Source organism: Eleutherodactylus coqui, chromosome 2, assembly GCF_035609145.1.
Source record: "Eleutherodactylus coqui strain aEleCoq1 chromosome 2, aEleCoq1.hap1, whole genome shotgun sequence".
In the NCBI taxonomy this organism is placed as follows: Eukaryota; Metazoa; Chordata; class Amphibia; order Anura; family Eleutherodactylidae; genus Eleutherodactylus; species Eleutherodactylus coqui.
The window spans coordinates 345,419,634-345,442,670 of NC_089838.1; the positions used below are offsets into that span (position 1 = coordinate 345,419,634).

General features: G+C 48.7%; 1 protein-coding gene across 1 annotated transcript in view; it reads right to left on the bottom strand.

The window, feature by feature from the left end:
* Positions 1-2,170: 2,170 nt before the first annotated feature.
* Positions 2,171-23,037, bottom strand: part of ACAP1 (ArfGAP with coiled-coil, ankyrin repeat and PH domains 1) — a 160,365-nt gene continuing 139,498 nt past the window's right edge. Inside the window, exons 18-22 of the mRNA XM_066593962.1 lie at positions 6,191-6,375; positions 6,006-6,115; positions 5,821-5,931; positions 4,238-4,287; positions 2,171-2,937 (exon numbers count right to left, since the gene is read on the bottom strand). Coding sequence (XP_066450059.1) covers positions 2,831-2,937; positions 4,238-4,287; positions 5,821-5,931; positions 6,006-6,115; positions 6,191-6,375 — 563 coding nt within the window. The 3' untranslated portion in view covers positions 2,171-2,830. The remainder of the gene's footprint in view (positions 2,938-4,237; positions 4,288-5,820; positions 5,932-6,005; positions 6,116-6,190; positions 6,376-23,037) is intronic.

Sequence of the window (23,037 nt, forward strand, 5' to 3'; positions counted from 1 at the left end):
TGAACCTTAAAGGGGTTGTCCCGCGCCGAAACGGTTTTTTTTTTATTCAATAGGCCCCCCGTTCGGCGCGAGACAAACCCAATGCATGTGTTAAAAAAAAAAAAGTTTAGTACTTACCCGAATCCCCGCGCTGCGGCGACTTCTTCCTTATCTTACTAAGATGGCCGCCGGGATCTTCACCCACAATGCACCGCGGGTCTTCTCCCATGGTGCACCGTGGGCTCTGTGCGGTCCATTGCCGATTCCAGCCTCCTGATTGGCTGGAATCGGCACACGTGACGGGGCGGAACTACGAGGACCAGCTCTCCGGCACGAGCGGCCCCATTCACCAGGGAGAAGACCGGACTGCGCAAGCGCGTCTAATCGGGCGATTAGACGCTGAAATTAGACGGCACCATGGAGACGGGGACGCTAGCAACGGAACAGGTAAGTGAATAACTTCTGTATGGCTCATAATTAATGTACAATGTACATTACAAAGTGCATTAATATGGCCATACAGAAGTGTATAACCCCACTTGCTTTTGCGGGACAACCCCTTTAAATAGAAGGCTTAAACCTATGCTTTGTAGTGCCGGCAACTAGGATTGTAAGATAAGAAGTCAACAGACAAATTAAATAAGGCTGAGCTATGTTAACAGAGAAGACACACAGCTATAGCAGAAATAGTGTATAATGCGATGACAATACCCTGACTGCAGTGATTTCCATGTCTAGACGAGCCTTAAGAGCTTTGAGACTATTTGGTAGATGTCAATAAGCCTTATGATCAATCAGCTTTGTCACCTATGTAACACTAATCTTTGTACCAAGTAACTCTTGAATCCGCCTTCTTCTTTCTGTATAAGAGTTGGCAATGTTGATAATAAAGTAGAATTCATTGAGTTCTCATGCAGAAGTGTCCTGACATAACATGGAGTGATTTCATGCTATTGATAGATAATTGCTAGCAAATCTTCTCATCACGGGCTTCCATATCTACCAATTTGGCACCTGGCAACGAGGTCATCAGATCGGTACCGGTGTGGTCCGATAACACCCAAAACGTACTCAGCCCCTGCTGAGCCCGTGGACAGGACTGAGTGCGGTGGTCCTCGGGCTGCTCCCCCTAATGGCCGGAAATGTAAAGATGGGCACTGCTGCCATTGCATTTAGTTTCTGTGCCAGGACGCTGACTTCTGGGGTGTTCTCTGCCCTCCCATGGGTAGTAGCGGTGGAGAAGGTTCTTCCTGCCCTTGGACTGCTCCAGATGCTGGAAAGCGTGGGAGGTCTCTTTGAACCCCCTATATCAGTTGAGTGAAGCATCCCTAAAGCCCTAACTGTTTAAATACATGACAGTATATCAACATACTAACGACGACCTTTCTGTCTGTGCGTCAGTGAGTGAGTTCGTGAGTGACTTACATGCTCCTCCCCTGATCACATGACAGTGACATCATCAAAGGTCCTTCATCCCAAGGGAGTGAGTTACATGCTCCATCCCCGATCACATGACAGTGACGTCATCAAAGGTCCTGTACGCACACGGCTGCTGTCCAGCTAGGTGTTCATTAGTATTCCATAGCAACTGAGGCCGTAGGGGGTTTGAAGTGCCTCGTAATCTCCACAAGCATGCAGGACCTCTGATGACGTCACTGTCGTGTGATTTGGGGCGGAGTATGTAATTCCCTCACTGGCGATTAAGGACCTTTGATGTCACTGTCATGTGATCAGGGGCAGAGCAACTACATCATTCACTCTGGATGAGTGTCATCATCACGTGATCAGGGGTGGAGCATGTCGGTGACGTCATCACAGGTCCTTAATCTCTACTGCTTCTGATTCTTGTTGTATGGGATTAACAATGCAAGTAGCAAAGCCGCGTGCGCCGTACATGTAACAGAGCCATGTGCGACGCGCAAGTCGCAGAGCCGTGTGCGGCGCGTAAGTCGCAGAGCTCTTTCCATATCACTTTTCTTCTACTGATGAGGTCTATTATATGACTCCAGTCTAAGCCCTGCCTGGACAAGTGACAGTCGGTGCCTCCCTGGTGCCTCTCACTTCTCCGTGGTTGGCACGAAGGATGTCATTCATACAATAATGCCGCAGTTGCTCTGAGCTTGGAAGCAGCGCCATTCCTGGCGGTCACTGTGACTGTGAGGGCAGTATATAAATATCACCATCTACAGACTAACCATCCCACATACAGGTTTATTATTAGGATGATGATACATAAATAAGTGGGGGTTCGACGAGAGTCCATGGTCACATGATATATATATATATAATCCTCAGGGTCACAGCCATCTCTGTATTGCTGGGTGATGGAGGTTCTTGCTCTTTCTTGCAGGTTGGCTGTGTGATCTGACCGGAGACTTCGCCATCTCCTTTCTTATCTCTGGATCCTTCCTCCTTCTCGGAGCACTCATCATCCTCACTCTGCTTGGAATCTCTTGCCGGAGTACAACTGGAGAGTCAAAAGTTGGGACACTAAGAAACTCCAGGACTGTAAATGGCATTCCACCAGCAAAACGTGAGGGACCTCAAGCCAAAGGCTGCTGTAGAGTGGAGCATCTTTTACCGGATACTCCTGTGGTGTCAGACTATGGAATGGGCACAGATGTGTTGTCCGGTCATCACTTGCTACCACAGGAAGAAAGGACAGGACACAACAAGGGAGGAAAATGTCCAAGCGAGGACAGATGCCCTCAGGAAGCCGAGACAATGTTGGAAGATCACCGCTTGTCACCTGGGATGTTATTGCCGCTCTCCTCCAATGCGTTTCTATGATGGTCTCAATAAAGTCTATGTATCAGTACAAGGCCCGGCGCTCGTTCCACTCTGCTCTCGTTTAGAGAGTGCTCAGCCGGGAGTCACAGCTCCGTCGGGATAACTTCTCTGGAGTATCTGACGCCATGAGAGAGAAATCCCGAAATATATCCTGATAGGTCTCATCCCCTGTGTGGTAATTGAAGACATAAGTAGTATATTAGTGTGATACACGGAGGCTGAGACAGGACTGAGCCATATGGAGCAGCAACAAGAAGAATGGAAGCAAAACTCTGAGTGTGTACATAAAAAAAAACACAAAGGTCTGTAGCTACAAGAAACACGTCAACGACACAGAGTAGATCCCTACATATATCTAATACAGGACAAGATTACTGCACATAGATGTAACCACTAGATCCCTCCATACTGTACATGTATAAGAGGACAAGATTATAACATATAGATGCTCTGTAACAAGAGTAGATCCCTATAGAGGGATCTGCCCCTGCAGTGTCTGTATGGAGGGATCTGCCCCTGCATCTGTATAGAGGGATCTGCCCCTGTAGCGTCTGTATGGAGGGATCTGCCCCTGTAGCGTCTGTATGGAGGGATCTGCCCCTGTAGCGTCTGTATGGAGGGATCTGCCCCTGTAGCGTCTGTATGGAGGGATCTGCCTTTGTAGCGTCTGTATGGAGGGATCTGCCCCTGTAGCGTCTGTATGGAGGGATCTGCCCCTGTAGCGTCTGTATGGAGGGATCTGCCCCTGTAGCGTCTGTATGGAGGGATCTGCCCCTGTAGCTTCTCTATGGAGAGATCTGCCCCTGTAGCGTCTGTATGGAGGGATCTGCCCCTGTAGCGTCTGTATGGAGGGATCTGCCCCTCTCTGTATGGAGGGATCTGCCCCTGTAGCGTCTGTATGGAGGGATCTGCCCCTCTCTGTATGGAGGGATCTGCCCCTGTAGCGTCTGTATGGAGGGATCTGCCCCTGTAGCGTCTGTATGGAGGGATCTGCCCCTGTAGCGTCTGTATGGAGGGATCTGCCCCTGTAGCGTCTGTATGGAGGGATCTGCCCCTGTAGCGTCTGTATGGAGGGATCTGCCCCTGTAGCTTCTCTATGGAGAGATCTGCCCCTGTAGCGTCTGTATGGAGGGATCTGCCCCTGTAGCGTCTGTATGGAGGGATCTGCCCCTCTCTGTATGGAGGGATCTGCCCCTGTAGCGTCTGTATGGAGGGATCTGCCCCTCTCTGTATGGAGGGATCTGCCCCTGTAGCGTCTGTATGGAGGGATCTGCCCCTGTAGCATCTGTATGGAGGGATCTGCCCCTCTCTGTATGGAGGGATCTGCCCCTGTAGCGTCTCTATGGATGAATCTATAAAGAAGGAGAAGATGATCTGTTTCTTTTATATTTTTATGGATTCATCTGGGGATCTAGTCATGTTAGATCTGAGGAGGGATGATCAGGGATATGACAGATAAAGCGCTCACCTGATTGTCCAAGTGCAATTTCCGCTTCCCTCATCTTGACCAATCTCAGCCTAAGAAAAAGAGTAAAATATTAGTGGTTGTCACAGCCCCGCCCCCTGGTGATGACATCACTGATATGATAGTATTGCTAGAGATTCTGTAGTGACTGGCATAGTGCCAAGGGAGCGGCACAAGGCAAATGTGATGCCCATTTTCATAACGGGCGCTAGGTCTTCTCCCGGTAACTGTAGTCCAGTAAGCTTAAAGGGTGTTTCCAGAATTACAGGATTGGGGAGAACTTGCTGATCAGTGGGGTCCGACTGCTGGGCCCCTCACCGATCCAAGAATGAGGGTCCAGTGTCTGTGTGTGTGTGCCGCCGCGCCAGTCATTACAATGGGTTTGCTGTAAATAGCCGAGTACAAGCGCTCCATCTCCAGCGCTCTCTTTGAAATGACTGGCGCAGCGGCACAGACACTGGACCCTCATTCTTGGATCGGTGAGGGGCCCAGCAGTCAGACCCCACTGATCAGCAAGTTCTCCCCAATCCTATAACTTGCCATTGTAACTGTAACTTTCATTTCCATAGGAGCATCTCAAAAGTTTTGACCTGTTGGGGTCTGGATGCGGAGACCCCCACTGATCGCTGGAACGAAGTCCAAGCACCGGCTGACGATAGGCTCCCAGACTTTCTATTGAGCCATTCTTCAGCTAGCAGAGACGGCTGTTCATTCTAAGGATTGCTAGGGGTCTCGCCCATCTAAGCTCTTGACATCTTCCTATCACATGTGAGATGTTTTTAGAAAGGACATTTACATTTCCTCTATCCTGGGAGCAGTGAGGTTAATGTAAAGTTCAGCCCCCGGATGCTAATAATCAGCATAAAGGGGGGGTAATGCTGAGAGTCACTTCTAGACAAGGACCAGCGTGTGCTTGCAGATCATAGACTGAATAACAGCACAATGTCAAGCAGCTGCTGCTAAGGCCAGCTGGATAATGACATGTATTATGAGGCGCAAGCATTGTGTGGCCCGATCTGGAATATGGAGTGTAGTTCTGGGCATCGGTTCACGGAAGGGAGAAGGATATGGATGCGGGGCCAGAGGGTCTAAGTGATGGGAAAGGCATTTGATAGAAATGTATTGTCTACTTTTCTTCCATGCCGTGCTTAAGCTTGATGGACATATGTCTGTCTATGAGGCTTATTCACACAGAGGTACTTTCTGTCCAGCATACGGACCCATGAGGCTTTATACAGGAGTTTTCACATCGATGGTCCATGTGAAAAATATCCCTGTGTGTCCTATCCTTGTCGAAAAACGGCAGGCGATGTGCGCAGTCCGTGCCACTGGGACAGCAGATTGCCATCTCTGTGTGCGGGCTGATGCCAGTCATGCCCGATATTCTCAGGTGCAACTCGCCCATATGAATAAACCCCAGTTCTGGTGGACGTCCTTCGTACTTTCAGTTGTCGGTGAAGTTGGTATTTTTTCTTTTACGATGTATTATAGGATCGGCCTTTCATTTTCTTTGTTCTGACGATTCTCTGGTATCAGATTGGGTGAGATGCTGCCATCTCCCTCGGTCCCACACTAGTCATACTCACAGCGTCACAATGTCGGCGTTCGCAGCTTCTATGGCAATAGAGAGAACATCTTTCCCATCGCTGTCCAGAGCATTGATGTCTGCACCCCTCTTCAGGAAGAGACAGGCCAACCTATGCAAAGAGCCAGTAAGGTGTGAGCAGAGAAAGACCCCCAAGGGACACGCAGCTGATGGAGTAACCCTTACCCTGTGTAGCCCTGCAGGGTGGCATGGTGGAGGGGTCCTCGTCCATTTCTATCCACCTGATTAACACTTGCCCCATTCTGGAGAAGAAACTCACATGCAACAAGAGAATCCTGCAGGAAAGAGAATATGATAAAACAGCACAGATAGCATACATCCAGATGGAGACAGACATGCAGACGCCTTACAGAAAGCACAGCTCGTATGAGGGGTGTGCGCCCATCCTCGTCACCGTGCACCCAGTTCACATCTGCACCATGTGCCAGGGCATCAGCCATGGTCGGTAGATAACGGTGTTCTGCTGCCCGGTATAAGAGAGCTCCTGGGTGGAGGTTTGGCACATCATGGCCATCACCTATTCCTGACTTGGCACCTGAGTAAAGAGGTAAAAAATAAATCTGTGCAGCCACGGTGTAACTTTGTTGGAGTACACAACTGCAATTGGCATTCAGCTTTCCTGTAACAGGGACAGAAACATGAAATGGCAGCTGGGGACAGATCCGTCCTATGATAGACAGTCATTGACGACAATAGAGTCCATTGGGCTTCATCACAGACCAGATACATTTCATCCGGGATCTGGTACTGGTTTAGACTCCAGATGGAGCCTCTGATGCAAATGTGAACAGAGCTTTTTAGGAGTCGTTTCTGTATGTGAAATCTGGAGGAGATAGGGCAAGAAAAAGATGGAAAGATGAGAGGGAGATAAAAGAAAAGAATGTTGGAGAGATGTGGAAGGATAGCAAGACGTGACAGAGATATAAGACAATGATCGAGACCTGGAAGTGATAGAAGTGAGAGACAGAGGTGCCCGGGAGGAGATCAAGGTATTTGGAGATCAAGCAAGTGAAAGACCGTGAGATGTGGAGCAGATGGGATAAAGCAAGAGGGAGAGACCAGGAAGAGATAAAGAGAAGTGAAGACTGAAGAGGAAGAGCGAGAGTCGTGAAGAAGATAGTCTGCAGGGCTGTAATCTAACGGACTCCTCCAATATGATGTATTCTGGGTAATAAGTCACGTGTAGATGGCCTGTCAAAAGGAAACAGTCATGGAGGTTGGTAACAGTGTGTAAGGCTAAAAGAAGCCCCCATCCAGTTCAGGATATTACCCCCCCAAACATCGATCCAGAGGAAGGTAACCCCCCCCCCTTCATAAGGTAGAAACCAATTTTCTTCACTTTAGAGAAACAATTCCACCCCGACTCCAATCTGGCAATCAGAATAATCCCCAGATCACCGACCCTTCTGCGTAATCAGTGATCTAATATGTAATATTATTACACTCCAGGCCGCTCTAGAAGTGAGTTTGCTATCACCACTTCCTCAGACAGAGAGCTCCACAGTCTCACTGCAAGATGGAACTGTAACACTCTAGACTGATAAGCTAGGCCCTGGCGAGAACTGAACTCACAGTTATCTGCAGGCATTGTCAGAGGAGAGGACATACAGAAAAGACTGCTGGCAGTTAAACAGATATTCCCTGAGGCCAAGGACCGTCCCCCAGGAAATCCAAGAGTAGGTCCTGAAGTCCCCAGATGGTTATCGAAGTATGTGGGACCCTGACCAGAGATTATCATCCACTTCAATGCAATACCTTTTCCAGCGCTACTGGATACACGATCTCAAGTGACCACCATACGCAGAGCCATATTTCAGAAGTATTGGTCCCTAGAAGAACTAGTACAACCTCCTGAACAGGTTATGAACGTCGTCGCCACCAGTGAACAAAATGTTCCCTTAATAGGTTACTGGGAGGCTAAAGTGATGACTGGGAATTCTGAACTGCCCCGAGACTGATAACTTTAAAATCTGGGACTGAAACTATAATCTTGTGTCAAACTCAACCAGGTCTCCAAGAAAGGGATTACTAAGCCCTGGTAGAGCTGATTCAATTGGAAGAACATCCAGGTATTATAGCAGCCCGGAGAATAGTAAACATCTCAAGAGGAAGAGCGCCTGTTCGCCTACTTAATATAGGAGAGTCTGCGGTACAGCCATGTACCAACCTGTAAAGAAACTAATGAAAGGCACCAAGGTGATACAGGAGAGCCATAGCCCATGGGCAGCCCCACTGCTACTGGTGAAGAAAAAAGATGGAGGTATTCGATTGTGTGTGGATAATAGAAAATAGAACAATATCACACATAAAGATGCCTATCCTTTGCACTGAATCGAAGAATCCCTCACTGCTTGGGGGTCAGCAGCTTACTTCTCCACCCTAGATTTGACTAGTGGATACTGGCAAGTACCCATGGCTCTAGAGGACAAAGAGAAAACAGCTTTTACTACCCCAATGGGGCTATACGAGTTCCATTCTATGCCCTTCGGCCTATGCAATGCTCCTGGCCCTTTTAAAAGACTCATGGAAAGATGCTTTGGGCATAAGAATTTTGAAACGGTGCTGCTATATCTGGACAATATCATTGTATACTCCAAGACTTATGACCACCATCTGAAACACCTGGCTGAAGTGTTTGAGATACTAGTTCACCATCACCTTAAGATGAAGCCATGCAAATGTCATCTGTTACAAAAGCAAGTATGATACTTGGAGCACGTCGTGCGTGCAGAAGGAGTTAGACCCGATCCAGAGAAGATTGTAGCAGTACAAGAATGGCCAATACCCAAAACTGTTAAACAAGTGAGGAGTTTCTTAGGATTCGCAGGATACTACCGAAGATTTATCCCAAATTTCACCAGAATTGGGGAACCACTGCATGAACTGATCCGAGGAACGTCAAAACAAAACTGCAGAAAAACCATCTACATCACGTGGGAGATGAAAACGGAAGCTTTCGAAATCCTGAAAAATAATATCCCCTCCTGTCCTGGGATATCCGGCAAAGTCCAAGGCGATAGAGAGTAATATCATTTGCAAGCTGTTCTTTGAAAAGAGCAGAAAAAAACGACCACAGCTACAGCTCATTTAAATGGGAACTCTTAGCTCTCACATGGGCTGTGACAGAAGTCCAAAGACTTCTTGATTGCATCCACATTCATTGCTTACACAGATAATAACCCTCTTGCACATTTAAAGTCAGTAAAATTGGGAGCTCTTAAACAGAGATGGGCTTCACGGCTAGCCAACTTCAACTTTACCATCAAATATAGAGCCGTAAGACTAACGCCAATGCTGATTCACCATCCAGACAACCTACATCAATAGATTACTTCATGGAAGAAGTAGATCAATGGGAGGAGACAGAGATGCCTGACTTTGGCTTCTATAATATACAACAGAACGTCATCCAAACCATCAGTACTAATAAAGACAAACGTGGAAGAAAAACAGTGGATTGATCTTCAAACTGAAAGCCGCACCTTAGGAGAACTCGGTCTGTTCTTGACCCATTGTACTGTACCCGTCAGAGTAAGAAGCGGGAAAACAGACCCAGAGTATCACCAGTTGTGGCAGCAAGGAAAAAGACTCTTTGTAAAGAGAGGTCTATTGTACAGAGGAACCATAGATCCTATCACCTATTCGAAGATGCACTAAATCCTCATTCCACAAAGAAATGCACATCTAGTACTAACAGCATACTATGACCAATCTGGGCACTTTGGAGTGCACAAAACAGAGAATACCATCTGGAGAAGATTCTACTGGGCTGGAATGACAATAGATACAGAGACATGGTGTTCAGAGTGCTAAACATTGCTAAAGGGAGAAACAACAAAGCTGACCAAAAAGATCCTTTACACCCAATAGTGACAAAGAAACCATTAGAACTGCTTGCCCTTGACCACTTGAAGATTGAGCCGAGTAGAAGTGGCTATACCTGCTTGCTTACCATGATGGACCACTACACCAAGTTCACAGTAGCAATTCCTGTAAGGCCTCCTTCCCACGAACGGATTTACGCTGCGTAAATCCGCGGCAAAAATCTGCTGCGTTGCCCGCTGCTATTAGGTTCTATTGAACCTAATAGCACAATGCTCACGATGCGGAATTCCACCGCGGAATTACGCACCGTGAAATCTCCCGTCCTCACCCGCAGCATGTTCTATTTGACGCGGGTGTACGTGCTGACGGCTTCCATTGCAGTCAATGGAAGCCGTCCGTTCACGCTATCTCCTGCTGCAACCAGTGGAAGATAGCGTGAAAAAACGCTTCCCCGCCTACTGCCGCCGCGTCATATGACACGGCCGGCCGCGTCATGTGACGCGGTGGGCGTGTCACATGACGCGACGGTGGTGGGCGGGGAAGCGTCTTCACGCTATCTTCCGCTGGTAAGTATGGGGTCTCTGGGGGGCGCCGTGACGGGCTTCACTGCGGAATATTTCGCAGCAGAGCCCGTCACGCTTGTGTGAAGCCGGCCTAAGAGACTGATCTGCCAAAACACTTTGGAAACACTTCTTATTACCTTATGGAACACCAGAAAAGATCCAACTGATCAAGGAACAACATTGAGTCTCAAATGTTTCAAGAACCATGTAAACTGTTTCAATGCACCGAGATCAGAACGACAGCATATCATCCTCAGGGAAATGGGGGCTGCGAGAAAATGAACCAGACTAGACTAAATCTATTACATACCATACCAGCCTCCGAGAGAAGTGATTGGCCGGGTTTACTACCTGAATTCATGTATGTATACAACAACACCATCCATTGTATAATGGGATACACTCCTTATTATCTCATGTTTGGGCAACAGGGGAAATTGCCTGCTGATCTGTCAATGGGAGTGCAAGTGTCTGAAGACCCAAATCCTTTACCCTCCACAGAATGGATTCACAATCTGCAAAGACACCTGAAATCAGCACAAGAAATAGTAGACAATCGCATGGAGCAAGTCCAAAAAAGACAAGAAGAAGATTTAACTTGCACGCCAAGGCTCAACCACTAATGAAAGGAGCAAGAGTGTGGCTAAAGAAAGAGCATCCAACAGCAAAGCTAGACGACAGATGGGAAGCCATGCCTCACACTATAATAGGAATACCCTTTCCAGAAGAAGACCTGTAAAGAAATGCTCAAGATGGAAGAGTCCCATAAATGGTTCATCAAAACAGGCTAAAACATTATCTACTGCACCCTACTTTGGTAGATACATCAGATAAAGGCAAAACAACGCCAAACCCAATGAAGAGAACTGAAAGTCCAAGAAACTTTGAGGAATTTGGCATAAACAACCCCCTAGCATGGTACTTAAGTCCTGCAATGACTTTGGTTGGACCAAGCCTATTGGATTACATTCCAGCGGTATCTGTTGAATCACCCAATGTGAATGTAACTCCAGTACCAGCAATGTGTAGGTTTCCTGATGTACGTAGTTCGAGCGAAGACTCAGAAAACGAGTCTGTCAACATCCCCAGACGCTCACACAGGAGTAACTTTGGAAAGCCTCCAATTTGCTTTGAGGATGAGGACTACTAAAGACCCAGAAGCCATGTAAGAGACTTCTACCTTTATTATTAATTGGTTAATTTATTCAAGTGTCTTTAAAAAAAAGAAAATAAATGTTAAACCTCTTTTTAAAGTTTTGTGCCTTTAGAGACAACTTAATGAAGTTTATAGTAACGCTTAAGTTTTAGAACCCTGCAGAACTATTCAGAGATTCGTTAACCCCAGCTCATAGCTCCTGTTATTCCTCAGGCTATCCCCCACATCCTGTATCTCAAGAGGTGGAACAGCCGGCACAAGCAGCATGTTATGGACTGTGCGCCCCAAGTTGTGCCTGGGGATGATACCCTTAGCTAGTGGTAGCGTGGCTGTCTGCCAGGGTTCTTAGATGGACGGCCTGAACCCTAGTTAGGTTTTGTTGTTCCAACTACAACTAGAAGGACAAAGGCTCTAAAGAAGCAGCGCCATCTGAATCAAGTGTAAAGATTGCAATGTTTGGCTTACATGCCCGCATAACCCCCATTTTTGCTCTCACCAGGTGAATCGTATCAAAAATGTCTAAGTATGCCAAATGTTGTTAAGCATAATGTTGTTGAATGTGAGACTTCAGAAATGCATTATTTGATGACTGTGGGGAGAATACATGTAGGGGCCCCATAGCTCTTTTGAAGTAGATGGTTTTGCCCCTCTTCAAATCCCTTGCTAGATTCTAGTCGACTTTAAGATCCCAGACACTTTGCCATTTTCTCCAGCCATCCACCCGGACGCCGAGGACGGCTGTTCTCAAACAAGGATAGATATTGGGGCCTGAAAAGGGGTGCTACATGGCGCTGTTACCTGTGGGGAGCGGTAATATAATAACCGGCCCTTAGGCCTTCCTCACACAAGTGTTTTTGTACAGCGTCGAGTACTGTGTTTCCAATACTGCGCTAAACGCTGTACAGCACTCCCATTTATTCCAATGGGGCTGCACTTTGACAGCGATGCATGTTCTATCTTTGGCCATTTTCAGCCCTGCGTCACCCATTGAAATGAATGGGCAGCGGTTTCAGCACTGCTGAAAACGCTACAAAACTTGGTGCCCCGTTTTTGGCAGTGTCATCCACACAGCAATTTTTAGGGGGGGGGGGGGGGGGCTTGCAATATAAGCCCTCCCCCAAACACCAGTCCTAGGTACACTAGATGGAAAAAAAAATCAATACTCACCTAGCGGCTGTCGTCCGGGGCCCGGCAGCTGATCGCTATCATTGTACTGGGCTTCCCCAGCAATGACAGATCTATTGCTGTAAGCCAGCAATCTCTGATTGGCTGAGACAGTCTATGAATGCTGTGATTGGTTCTTGGTGCTGGCTCGATGCTGGGGGTGGGGTTCTCAAACCTTGCTTACAGCAATTGATCATCTGTCAGTGCCGGGGACGCCTGGAGCAGCGGCAGAGATCAGCGGCCGGGACCCTGACAGCAGTTGCTTGGTGAGTATTGATTTTTTTTCAGTATCCTTGGCTGCGTTTTTTAAGCAGCGCTGAAAGCGCAGCCACAACGCTGGCATAAAGAATGCTGTGAGCCTGACTGCTATACCGGGGAAGAGCTTTGTACAAATGATTAAACAGCATGTATGCCGGTACTTGGATGAGAATGGAGTAATTAACCAGAGCAGCATGGGCTTGTAACCAACAAGTCAGGCCAGACTGATCTAATGTCCTTCTATGACAGAATCACCGGCTGGGCTGATCAGAGTGATTCAGTAGATATAGTAAATCATGTCCTATGAGGAACGGGTAAAGGATCTGGGAATGTTTAGCAGAAGAGAAGGCTGAGAGGAGACTTAATAGCGGTCTACAAATATCTGAAGGGCTGTCACACTGCAGAGGGATCAGCCCTATTCTCATCTGTACAAGGAAAGACTAGAAGCAATGGGATGAAACTGAAAGGGAGGAGACACAGATTAGATATTAGACAGTGAGGGGATCAATGAGTGGAACAGGTTGCCACGGGAGGTGGGGAGTTCTCCATCAATGGAAGTCTTCAGAGGCTGGACAGACATCTGTCTGGGATGATTTAGTGATCCTGCACTGAGCAGGGGGTTGGACCTGATGACCCAGGAGGACCCGATGACCCCGGAGGACCCGATGACTCAGGGGGACCCAAAGACCCCAGAGGACCATTCCAACTTTACCACTCTGTGAATGTCGCCACATAAGAACTATGGTAAAATTTATTGTGTGGTGTGGAGGTGGGAGTGTAAGTGGGATTAGAAGACCCATGCAGTTATTGTAATTGACAGACATACCTGAACAGCTTGTGGGCACCTTAAGAAAATCACTTCCCTTAACGTGGCCATACACATTAGATTTCAGTGGGACTGGTTGACCATCTAAATCTGTATGGTGGTGTCCCAAGTCTCCTGTGAGGGCAGATGTCGGAAAGAAGGGTCAAGCATGACTTCCGATTCTCGTGCCATGGAGTGAGATTAGCTCCTTCTTCACCACTCCATACTTGCGCACCGACCGGGGCCAGACATGCGAACCTCTATGGGCAGTACACCCTCGGCCGCAAAATGACGTCCCAGACCAGTCATCGTGCAATAACTGGATTACACAGACAAGTCCTTCAGTGTAAGAAATTTCAAAAGTCGTCAGGCATTACTGGAAATCGAGGGGCAGAAAAAGTTAATTTTCGCAGACTTTTCTGCAGAAGTCCATCGCAAGAGGAAGACATTCTCACCCATATGCTTCACACCAGCCAAGAAGCAGATACAATTTGCACTGCTATACCTTGTGATTTTGGATGTGTACCAGGCACATGGCATCAGGATCCAGAGAAGACAGAGAACTCCGTTTGTCATCACCTCGGGCCTCACCAATTCTTCGGGGAGAAGACCCCCCCCCCCCCCCCCCAAAGGATAAATGATGACGAAAGCTGGCAGAGTAGCACAATAGGTCCTTCTACGGTACCAAAGGAGCAACGGTGTAGAACTGTAAGCACAAAGGTACCAACAGAGCAACGCTGTAGAACTGTAAGCGCATCGGTACCAACAGAGCAACGGTGTAGAACTCTAAGCACATCGGTACCAACAGAGCAACGCTGTAGAACTGTAAGCGCATCGGTACCAACAGAGCAAAGGCGTAGAACTGTAAGCCCATCGGTACCAACGGAGCAACGGTGTAGAACTGTAAGCACAAAGGTACCAACAGAGCAACGGTGTAGAACTGTAAGCGCATCGGTACCAACAGAGCAACGGTGTAGAACTGTAAGCCCATCGGTACCAACAGAGCAACGCTGTAGAACTGTAAGTGCATCGGTACCAATGGAGCAAAGGTGTAGAACTATAAGCCCATCGGTACCAACGGAACAATGAAGCAGAACTGTAAGCGCATCGGTACCAACAAAGCAACGGTGTAGAACTGTGAGCACATCGGAACCAACGGAGCAACGGTGTAGAACTGTAAGCACAAAGGTACCAACAGAGCAACGGTATAGAACTGTAAGTGCATCGGTACCAACAAAGCAACGGTGTAGAACTCTAAGCACATCGGTACCAATAGAGCAACGGCGTAGAACTGTAAGCACATCGGTACCAACGGAGCAACGGTGTAGAACTGTAAGCACATCGGTACCAACAGAGCAACGGCATAGAACTGTAAGTGCATCGGTACCAACAAAGCAACGGTGTAGAACTCTAACCACATCGGTACCAATAGAGCAACGGCGTAGAACTGTAAGCACATCGGTACCAACGGAGCAACGGTGTAGAACTGTAAGCACATCGGTACCAACGGAGCAACGGTGTAGAACTGTAAGCACATCGGTACCAACAGAGCAACGGCGTAGTACTGTAAGCGCATCGGTACCAACGGAGCAACGGTGTAGAACTGTAAGCACATCGGTACCAACGGAGCAACGGTGTAGAACTGTAAGTGCAGCGGTACCAACAAAGCAACGGTGTAGAACTGTAAGCACATCGGTACCAACGGAGCAACGGTGTAGAACTGTAAGAACATCGGTACCAACGGAGCAACGGTGTAGAACTGTAAGCATATCGGTACCAACGGAGCAACGGTGTAGAACTGTAAGCACATCGATACCAACGGAGCAACGGTGTAGAACTGTAAGCGCATCGGTACCAACGGAGCAACGGTCTAGAACTGTAAGCGCATCGGTACCAACGGAGTAACGGTGTAGAACTGTAAGCACATCGGTACCAACGGAGCAACGGTGTAGAACAGTAAGCATATCGGTACCAACAGAGCAACGGCATAGAACTGTAAGCACATCAGTACCAACGGAGCAACAGCGTAGTACTGTAAGCGCATCGGTACCAACAGAGCAATGGCGTAGTACTGTAAGCACATCGGTACCAACAGAGCAACGGTGTAGAACTGTAAGCGCATCGGCACCAACGGAGCAACACCGTAGAACTGTAAGCGCATCGGCACCAACGGAGCAACGGCGTAGAACTGTAAGCGCATCGGTACCAACAAAGAAACGGCATAGAACTGTAAGCGCATCGGTACCAACGCAGCAACGGTGTAGAACTGTAAGCCCATCGGTACCAACAGAGCAACGGTGTCGAACTGTAAGCACATCGGTACCAACGGAGCAATGCTGTAGAACTGTAAGCGCATTGGTACCAATAAAGCAACGGCATAGAACTGTAAGCACATCGGTACCAACGGAGCAACGGTGTAGAACTGTAAGTGCATCGGTACCAACAGAGCAACGGCGTAGAACTGTAAGTACATCGGTACCAACGGAGCTACGCTGTAGAACTGCAAGTGCATCGGTACCAACGGAGCAACGGTGTAGAACTGTAAGCGCATCGGTACCAACGGAGCAACGGAGTAGAACTGTAAGCACAGCTGAACCAATAGAGCAACGGTGTAGAACTGTTAGCCCATCGGTACCAATAGAGTAACGGAGTAGAACTGTAAGCACATCGCTACCAGCGGAGCAACGGCGTAGAACTTTAAGCGCATCGGTACCAACACAGCAATGGTGTAGAGCTGTAGGTGCATCGGCACCAAGAAAGCAACGCCGTAGAACTGTAAGCCCATCGGTACCAACGGAGCAACGGCGTAGAACTGTAAGCGCATCGGTACCAAAAAAACAATGGTGTAGATCTGTAAGCGCATCGGTACCAACGGAGCAACAGTCTAGAACTGTAAGCACATCGGTACCAACAGTGCAACGGTGTAGAACAGTAAGCGCATCGGTACCAAAGGAGCAACTGTGTAGAACTGTAAGCGCATCGGTACCGACGGAGCAACAGCGTAGAACTGTAAGCCCATCGGTACTAATGGAGCAACAGCGTAGAACTGTAAGCGAATCGGTACCAACGGAGCAACAGTGTAGAACTGTAAGCGCATCGGCACCACTGGAGCAACGGAGTAGAACTGTAAGCGCATCAGTACCAAGGGAGCAACGGTGTAGAACTGTTAGCCCATCGGTACCAACAGAGCAACGGTGTAGAACTGTAAGCGCATCGGTACCAATAGAACAACCGTGTAGAACTGTAAGCCCATCGGTACCAACGGAGCAACGGTGTTGAACTGTAAGCCCATCGGTACCAACGGAGCAACGGTGTTGAACTGTAAGCCCATCGGTACCAACGGAGCAACGGTGTAGAACTGTAAGCACATCGGTACCATTGGAGCAACGGTGTAGAACTGTAAGCGCATCAGTACCAACGGAGCAACGGTGTAGAACTGTAAGCACATCACTACCAGCGGAGCAACAGCGTAGAACTTTAAGCGCATCGGTACCAATGGAGCAACGGTGTAGAATTGTAAGTGCATCGGTACCAACAGAGCAACGGAGTAGAACTGTAAGTGCATCGGTACCAACGGAGCAACTGTGTAGAACTGTAAGCGCATCGGTACCAATGGAGCAACGGTGTAGAACTGTAAGCGCATCGGTACCAACGGAGTAATGGCGTAGAACTGTAAGCGCATTGGTACCAACAGAGCAACGGAGTAGAACTATAAGTGCATCGGTACCAACGGAGCAACGGTGTAGAACTGTAAGCACATCGGTACCAACAGAGCAACGGTGTAGAACTATTAGTGCATCGGTACCAACAGAGCAACGGTGTAGAACTATAAGTGCATCAGTACCAACGGAGCAACAGCGTAGAACTTTAAGCGCATCGGTACCAATGGAGCAAAGGTGTAGAACTGTAAGCACATCGGTACCAACGGAGCAACAGCGTAGAACTTTAAGCGCATCGGTACCAATGGAGCAACGGTGTAGAATTGTAAGTGCATCGGTACCAACGGAGCAACAGCGTAGAACTGTAAGCCCATCGGTACTAATGGAGCAACAGCGTAGAACTGTAAGCGAATCGGTACCAACGGAGCAAAAGTGTAGAACTGTAAGCGCATCGGCACCAACGGAGCAACGGTGTAGAACTGTAAGCGCATCGTTACCAACGGAGCAACGGAGTAGAACTGTAAGCGCATCAGTACCAAGGGAGCAACGGTGTAGAACTGAAAGCGCATTGGTACCAATACAGCAATGGCGTAGAACCGTAAGCACATCGGTACCAATGGAGCAACGGTGTAGAACTGTAAGCCCATCGGTACCAACAGAGCAACGGTGTAGAGCTGTAAGCGCATCGGTACCAATAGAGCAACGGTGTAGAACTGTAAGCCCATCGGTACCAACGGAGCAACGGTGTGGAACTGTAAGCCCATCGGTACCAACGGAGCAACGGCATAGAACTGTAAGCACATCGGTACCAACGGAGCAACGGTGTAGAACTGTAAGTGCATCGGTACCAACAGAGCAACGGCGTAGAACTGTAAGTACATCGGTACCAACGGAGCTACGCTGTAGAACTGCAAGTGCATCGGTACCAACGGAGCAACGGTGTAGAACTGTAAGCGCATCGGTACCAACGGAGCAACGGAGTAGAACTGTAAGCACAGCTGAACCAATAGAGCAACGGTGTAGAACTGTTAGCCCATCGGTACCAATAGAGTAACGGAGTAGAACTGTAAGCACATCGCTACCAGCGGAGCAACGGCGTAGAACTTTAAGCGCATCGGTACCAACACAGCAATGGTGTAGAGCTGTAGGTGCATCGGCACCAAGAAAGCAACGCCGTAGAACTGTAAGCCCATCGGTACCAACGGAGCAACGGCGTAGAACTGTAAGCGCATCGGTACCAAAAAAACAATGGTGTAGATCTGTAAGCGCATCGGTACCAACGGAGCAACAGTCTAGAACTGTAAGCACATCGGTACCAACAGTGCAACGGTGTAGAACAGTAAGCGCATCGGTACCAAAGGAGCAACTGTGTAGAACTGTAAGCGCATCGGTACCGACGGAGCAACAGCGTAGAACTGTAAGCCCATCGGTACTAATGGAGCAACAGCGTAGAACTGTAAGCGAATCGGTACCAACGGAGCAACAGTGTAGAACTGTAAGCGCATCGGCACCACTGGAGCAACGGAGTAGAACTGTAAGCGCATCAGTACCAAGGGAGCAACGGTGTAGAACTGTTAGCCCATCGGTACCAACAGAGCAACGGTGTAGAACTGTAAGCGCATCGGTACCAATAGAACAACCGTGTAGAACTGTAAGCCCATCGGTACCAACGGAGCAACGGTGTTGAACTGTAAGCCCATCGGTACCAACGGAGCAACGGTGTTGAACTGTAAGCCCATCGGTACCAACGGAGCAACGGTGTAGAACTGTAAGCACATCGGTACCATTGGAGCAACGGTGTAGAACTGTAAGCGCATCAGTACCAACGGAGCAACGGTGTAGAACTGTAAGCACATCACTACCAGCGGAGCAACAGCGTAGAACTTTAAGCGCATCGGTACCAATGGAGCAACGGTGTAGAATTGTAAGTGCATCGGTACCAACAGAGCAACGGAGTAGAACTGTAAGTGCATCGGTACCAACGGAGCAACTGTGTAGAACTGTAAGCGCATCGGTACCAATGGAGCAACGGTGTAGAACTGTAAGCGCATCGGTACCAACGGAGTAATGGCGTAGAACTGTAAGCGCATTGGTACCAACAGAGCAACGGAGTAGAACTATAAGTGCATCGGTACCAACGGAGCAACGGTGTAGAACTGTAAGCACATCGGTACCAACAGAGCAACGGTGTAGAACTATTAGTGCATCGGTACCAACAGAGCAACGGTGTAGAACTATAAGTGCATCAGTACCAACGGAGCAACAGCGTAGAACTTTAAGCGCATCGGTACCAATGGAGCAAAGGTGTAGAACTGTAAGCACATCGGTACCAACGGAGCAACAGCGTAGAACTTTAAGCGCATCGGTACCAATGGAGCAACGGTGTAGAATTGTAAGTGCATCGGTACCAACGGAGCAACAGCGTAGAACTGTAAGCCCATCGGTACTAATGGAGCAACAGCGTAGAACTGTAAGCGAATCGGTACCAACGGAGCAAAAGTGTAGAACTGTAAGCGCATCGGCACCAACGGAGCAACGGTGTAGAACTGTAAGCGCATCGTTACCAACGGAGCAACGGAGTAGAACTGTAAGCGCATCAGTACCAAGGGAGCAACGGTGTAGAACTGAAAGCGCATTGGTACCAATACAGCAATGGCGTAGAACCGTAAGCACATCGGTACCAATGGAGCAACGGTGTAGAACTGTAAGCCCATCGGTACCAACAGAGCAACGGTGTAGAGCTGTAAGCGCATCGGTACCAATAGAGCAACGGTGTAGAACTGTAAGCCCATCGGTACCAACGGAGCAACGGTGTGGAACTGTAAGCCCATCGGTACCAACGGAGCAACGGTGTAGAACTGTAAGCGCATCAGTACCAACGGAGCAACGGTGTAGAACTGTAAGCACATCACTACCAGCGGAGCAACAGCGTAGAACTTTAAGCGCATCGGTACCAATGGAGCAACGGTGTAGAATTGTAAGTGCATCGGTACCAACAGAGCAACGGAGTAGAACTGTAAGCCCATCGGTACCAACGGAGCAACTGTGTAGAACTGTAAGCGCATCGGTACCAACGGAGCAACGGTGTAGAACTGTAAGCGCATCTGTACCAACGGAGTAATGGTGTAGAACTGTAAGCGCATTGGTACCAAGGGAGCAACGGTGTAGAACTGTAAGCACATCGCTACCGGCGGAGCAACAGCATAGAACTGTAAGCGCATCGGTACCAACGGAGCAACTGTGTAGAACTGTAAGCACATCGGTACCAATAGAGTAACGGAGTAGAACTGTAAGCACATCGCTACCAGCGGAGCAATGGCGTAGAACTTTAAGCGCATCGGTACCAACAGAGCAACGGTGTAGAACTGTAAGCACATCAGTACCAACACAGCAATGGTGTAGAGCTGTAGGTGCATCGGCACCAAGAAAGCAACGCCGTAGAACTGTAAGCCCATCGGTACCAACGGAGCAACGGCGTAGAACTGTAAGCGCATCGGTACCAAAAAAACAACGGTGTAGAACTGTATGCGCAACGGTACCAACGGAGCAACGGTCTAGAACTGTAAGCGCATCGGTACCAACAGAGCAACGGTGTAGAACTGTAAGCGCATCGGTACCAACGGAGCAACATCGTAGAACTGTAAGCGCATCGGTACCAACGGAGCAACGGTGTAGAACTGTAAGCCCATCGGTACCAACAGAGCAACGATGTAGAACTGTAAGCGCATCAGTACCAATAGAGCAACGGTGTAGAACTGTAAGCCCATCGGTACCAACGGAGCAACGGTGTGGAACTGTAAGCCCATCGGTACCAACGGAGCAACGGTGTAGAACTGTAAGCACATCGGTACCATTGGAGCAACGGTGTAGAACTGTAAGCGCATCAGTACCAACGGAGCAACAGCGTAGAACTTTAAGCGCATCGGTACCAATGGAGCAACGGTGTAGAATTGTAAGTGCATCGGTACCAACGGAGCAACTGTGTAGAACTGTAAGCGCATCGGTACCAACGGAGCAACGGTGTAGAACTGTAAGCGCATCGGTACCAACGGAGCAATGGTGTAGAACTGTAAGCGCATCGGTACCAACAGAGCAACGGAGTAGAACTGTAAGTGCATCGGTACCAACGGAGCAACGGTGTAGAACTGTAAGCGCATCGGTACCAACGGAGCAACTGTGTAGAACTGTAAGCACATCGGTACCAATAGAGTAACGGAGTAGAACTGTAAGCACATCGCTACCAGCGGAGCAACGGCGTAGAACTTTAAGCGCATCGGTACCAACAGAGCAACAGTGTAGAACTGTAAGCGCATCGATACCAACACAGCAATGGTGTAGAGCTGTAGGTGCATCGGCACCAAGAAAGCAACGCCGTAGAACTGTAAGCCCATCGGTACCAACGGAGCAACGGTGTAGAACTGTAAGCGCATCGGTACCAAAAAAACAATGGTGTAGATCTGTAAGCGCATCGGTACCAACAGAGCAACGGTGTAGAACTGTATGCGCAACGGTACCAACGGAGCAACGGACTAGGACTGTTAGCGCATCGGTACCAACAGAGCAACGGTGTAGAACTGTAAGCGCATCGGTACCAACGGAGCAACAGCGTAGAACTGTAAGCGCATCGGTACCAACGGAGCAACGGTGTAGAACTGTAAGCGCATCGGCACCAACAAAGCAACGGCATAGAACTGTAAGCGCATCAGTACCAACAAAGAAACGGCATAGAACTGTAAGCCCATCGGTACCAACAGAGCAACGGTGTAGAACTTTAAGCATATCGGTACCAACAGAGCAACGGTGTAGAACTGTAAGCGCATCGGTACCAACAGAGCAACGGTGTAGAACTGTAAACGCATCGGTACCAACGGAGCAACAGTGTAGAACTGTAAGCGCATCGGCACCAACGGAGCAACGGTGTAGAACTGTAAGCCCATCGGTACCAACGGAGCAACAGCGTAGAACTGTAAGCCCATCGGTACCAACGGAGCAACAGCGTAGAACTGTAAGCGAATCGGTACCAACGGAGCAACAGTGTAGAACTGTAAGCGCATCGGCACCAACGGAGCAACAGTGTAGAACTGTAAGCCCATCGGTACCAACGGAGCAACAGCGTAGAACTGTAAGCCCATCGGTACCAACGGAGCAACAGCGTAGAACTGTAAGCGAATCGGTACCAACGGAGCAACAGTGTAGAACTGTAAGCGCATCGGCACCAACGGAGCAACGGTGTAGAACTGTAAGCCCATCGGTACCAACGGAGCAACGGTGTGGAACTGTAAGCCCATCGGTACCAACAGAGCAACGGTGTAGAACTGTAAGCACATCGGTACTAATGGAGCAACAGCGTAGAACTGTAAGCGCATTGGTACCAACAGAGTAACGGCGTAGAACTGTAAGCGCATCGGAACCAACGGAGCAGCGGCGTAGAACTGTAAGCCCATCGGTACTAATGGAGCAACAGCGTAGAACTATAAGTGCATCGGTACCAACGGAGCATCGGCGTAGAACTGTAAGCCCATCGGTAGCAATGGAGCAACGGCGTAGAACTATAAGTGCATCGGTACCAACGAAGCAACAGCGTAGAACTGTAAGCCCATCGGTACCAACAGAGCAATAGCGTAGAACTGTAGGCGCATCGGTACCAACGGAGCAACGGTGTAGAACTGTAAGCGCATCGGTACCAACATAGCAACGGTGTAGAACTGTAAGCGCATCGGTACCAACAGAGCAACGGCGTAGAACTGTAAGCCCATCGGTACCAATG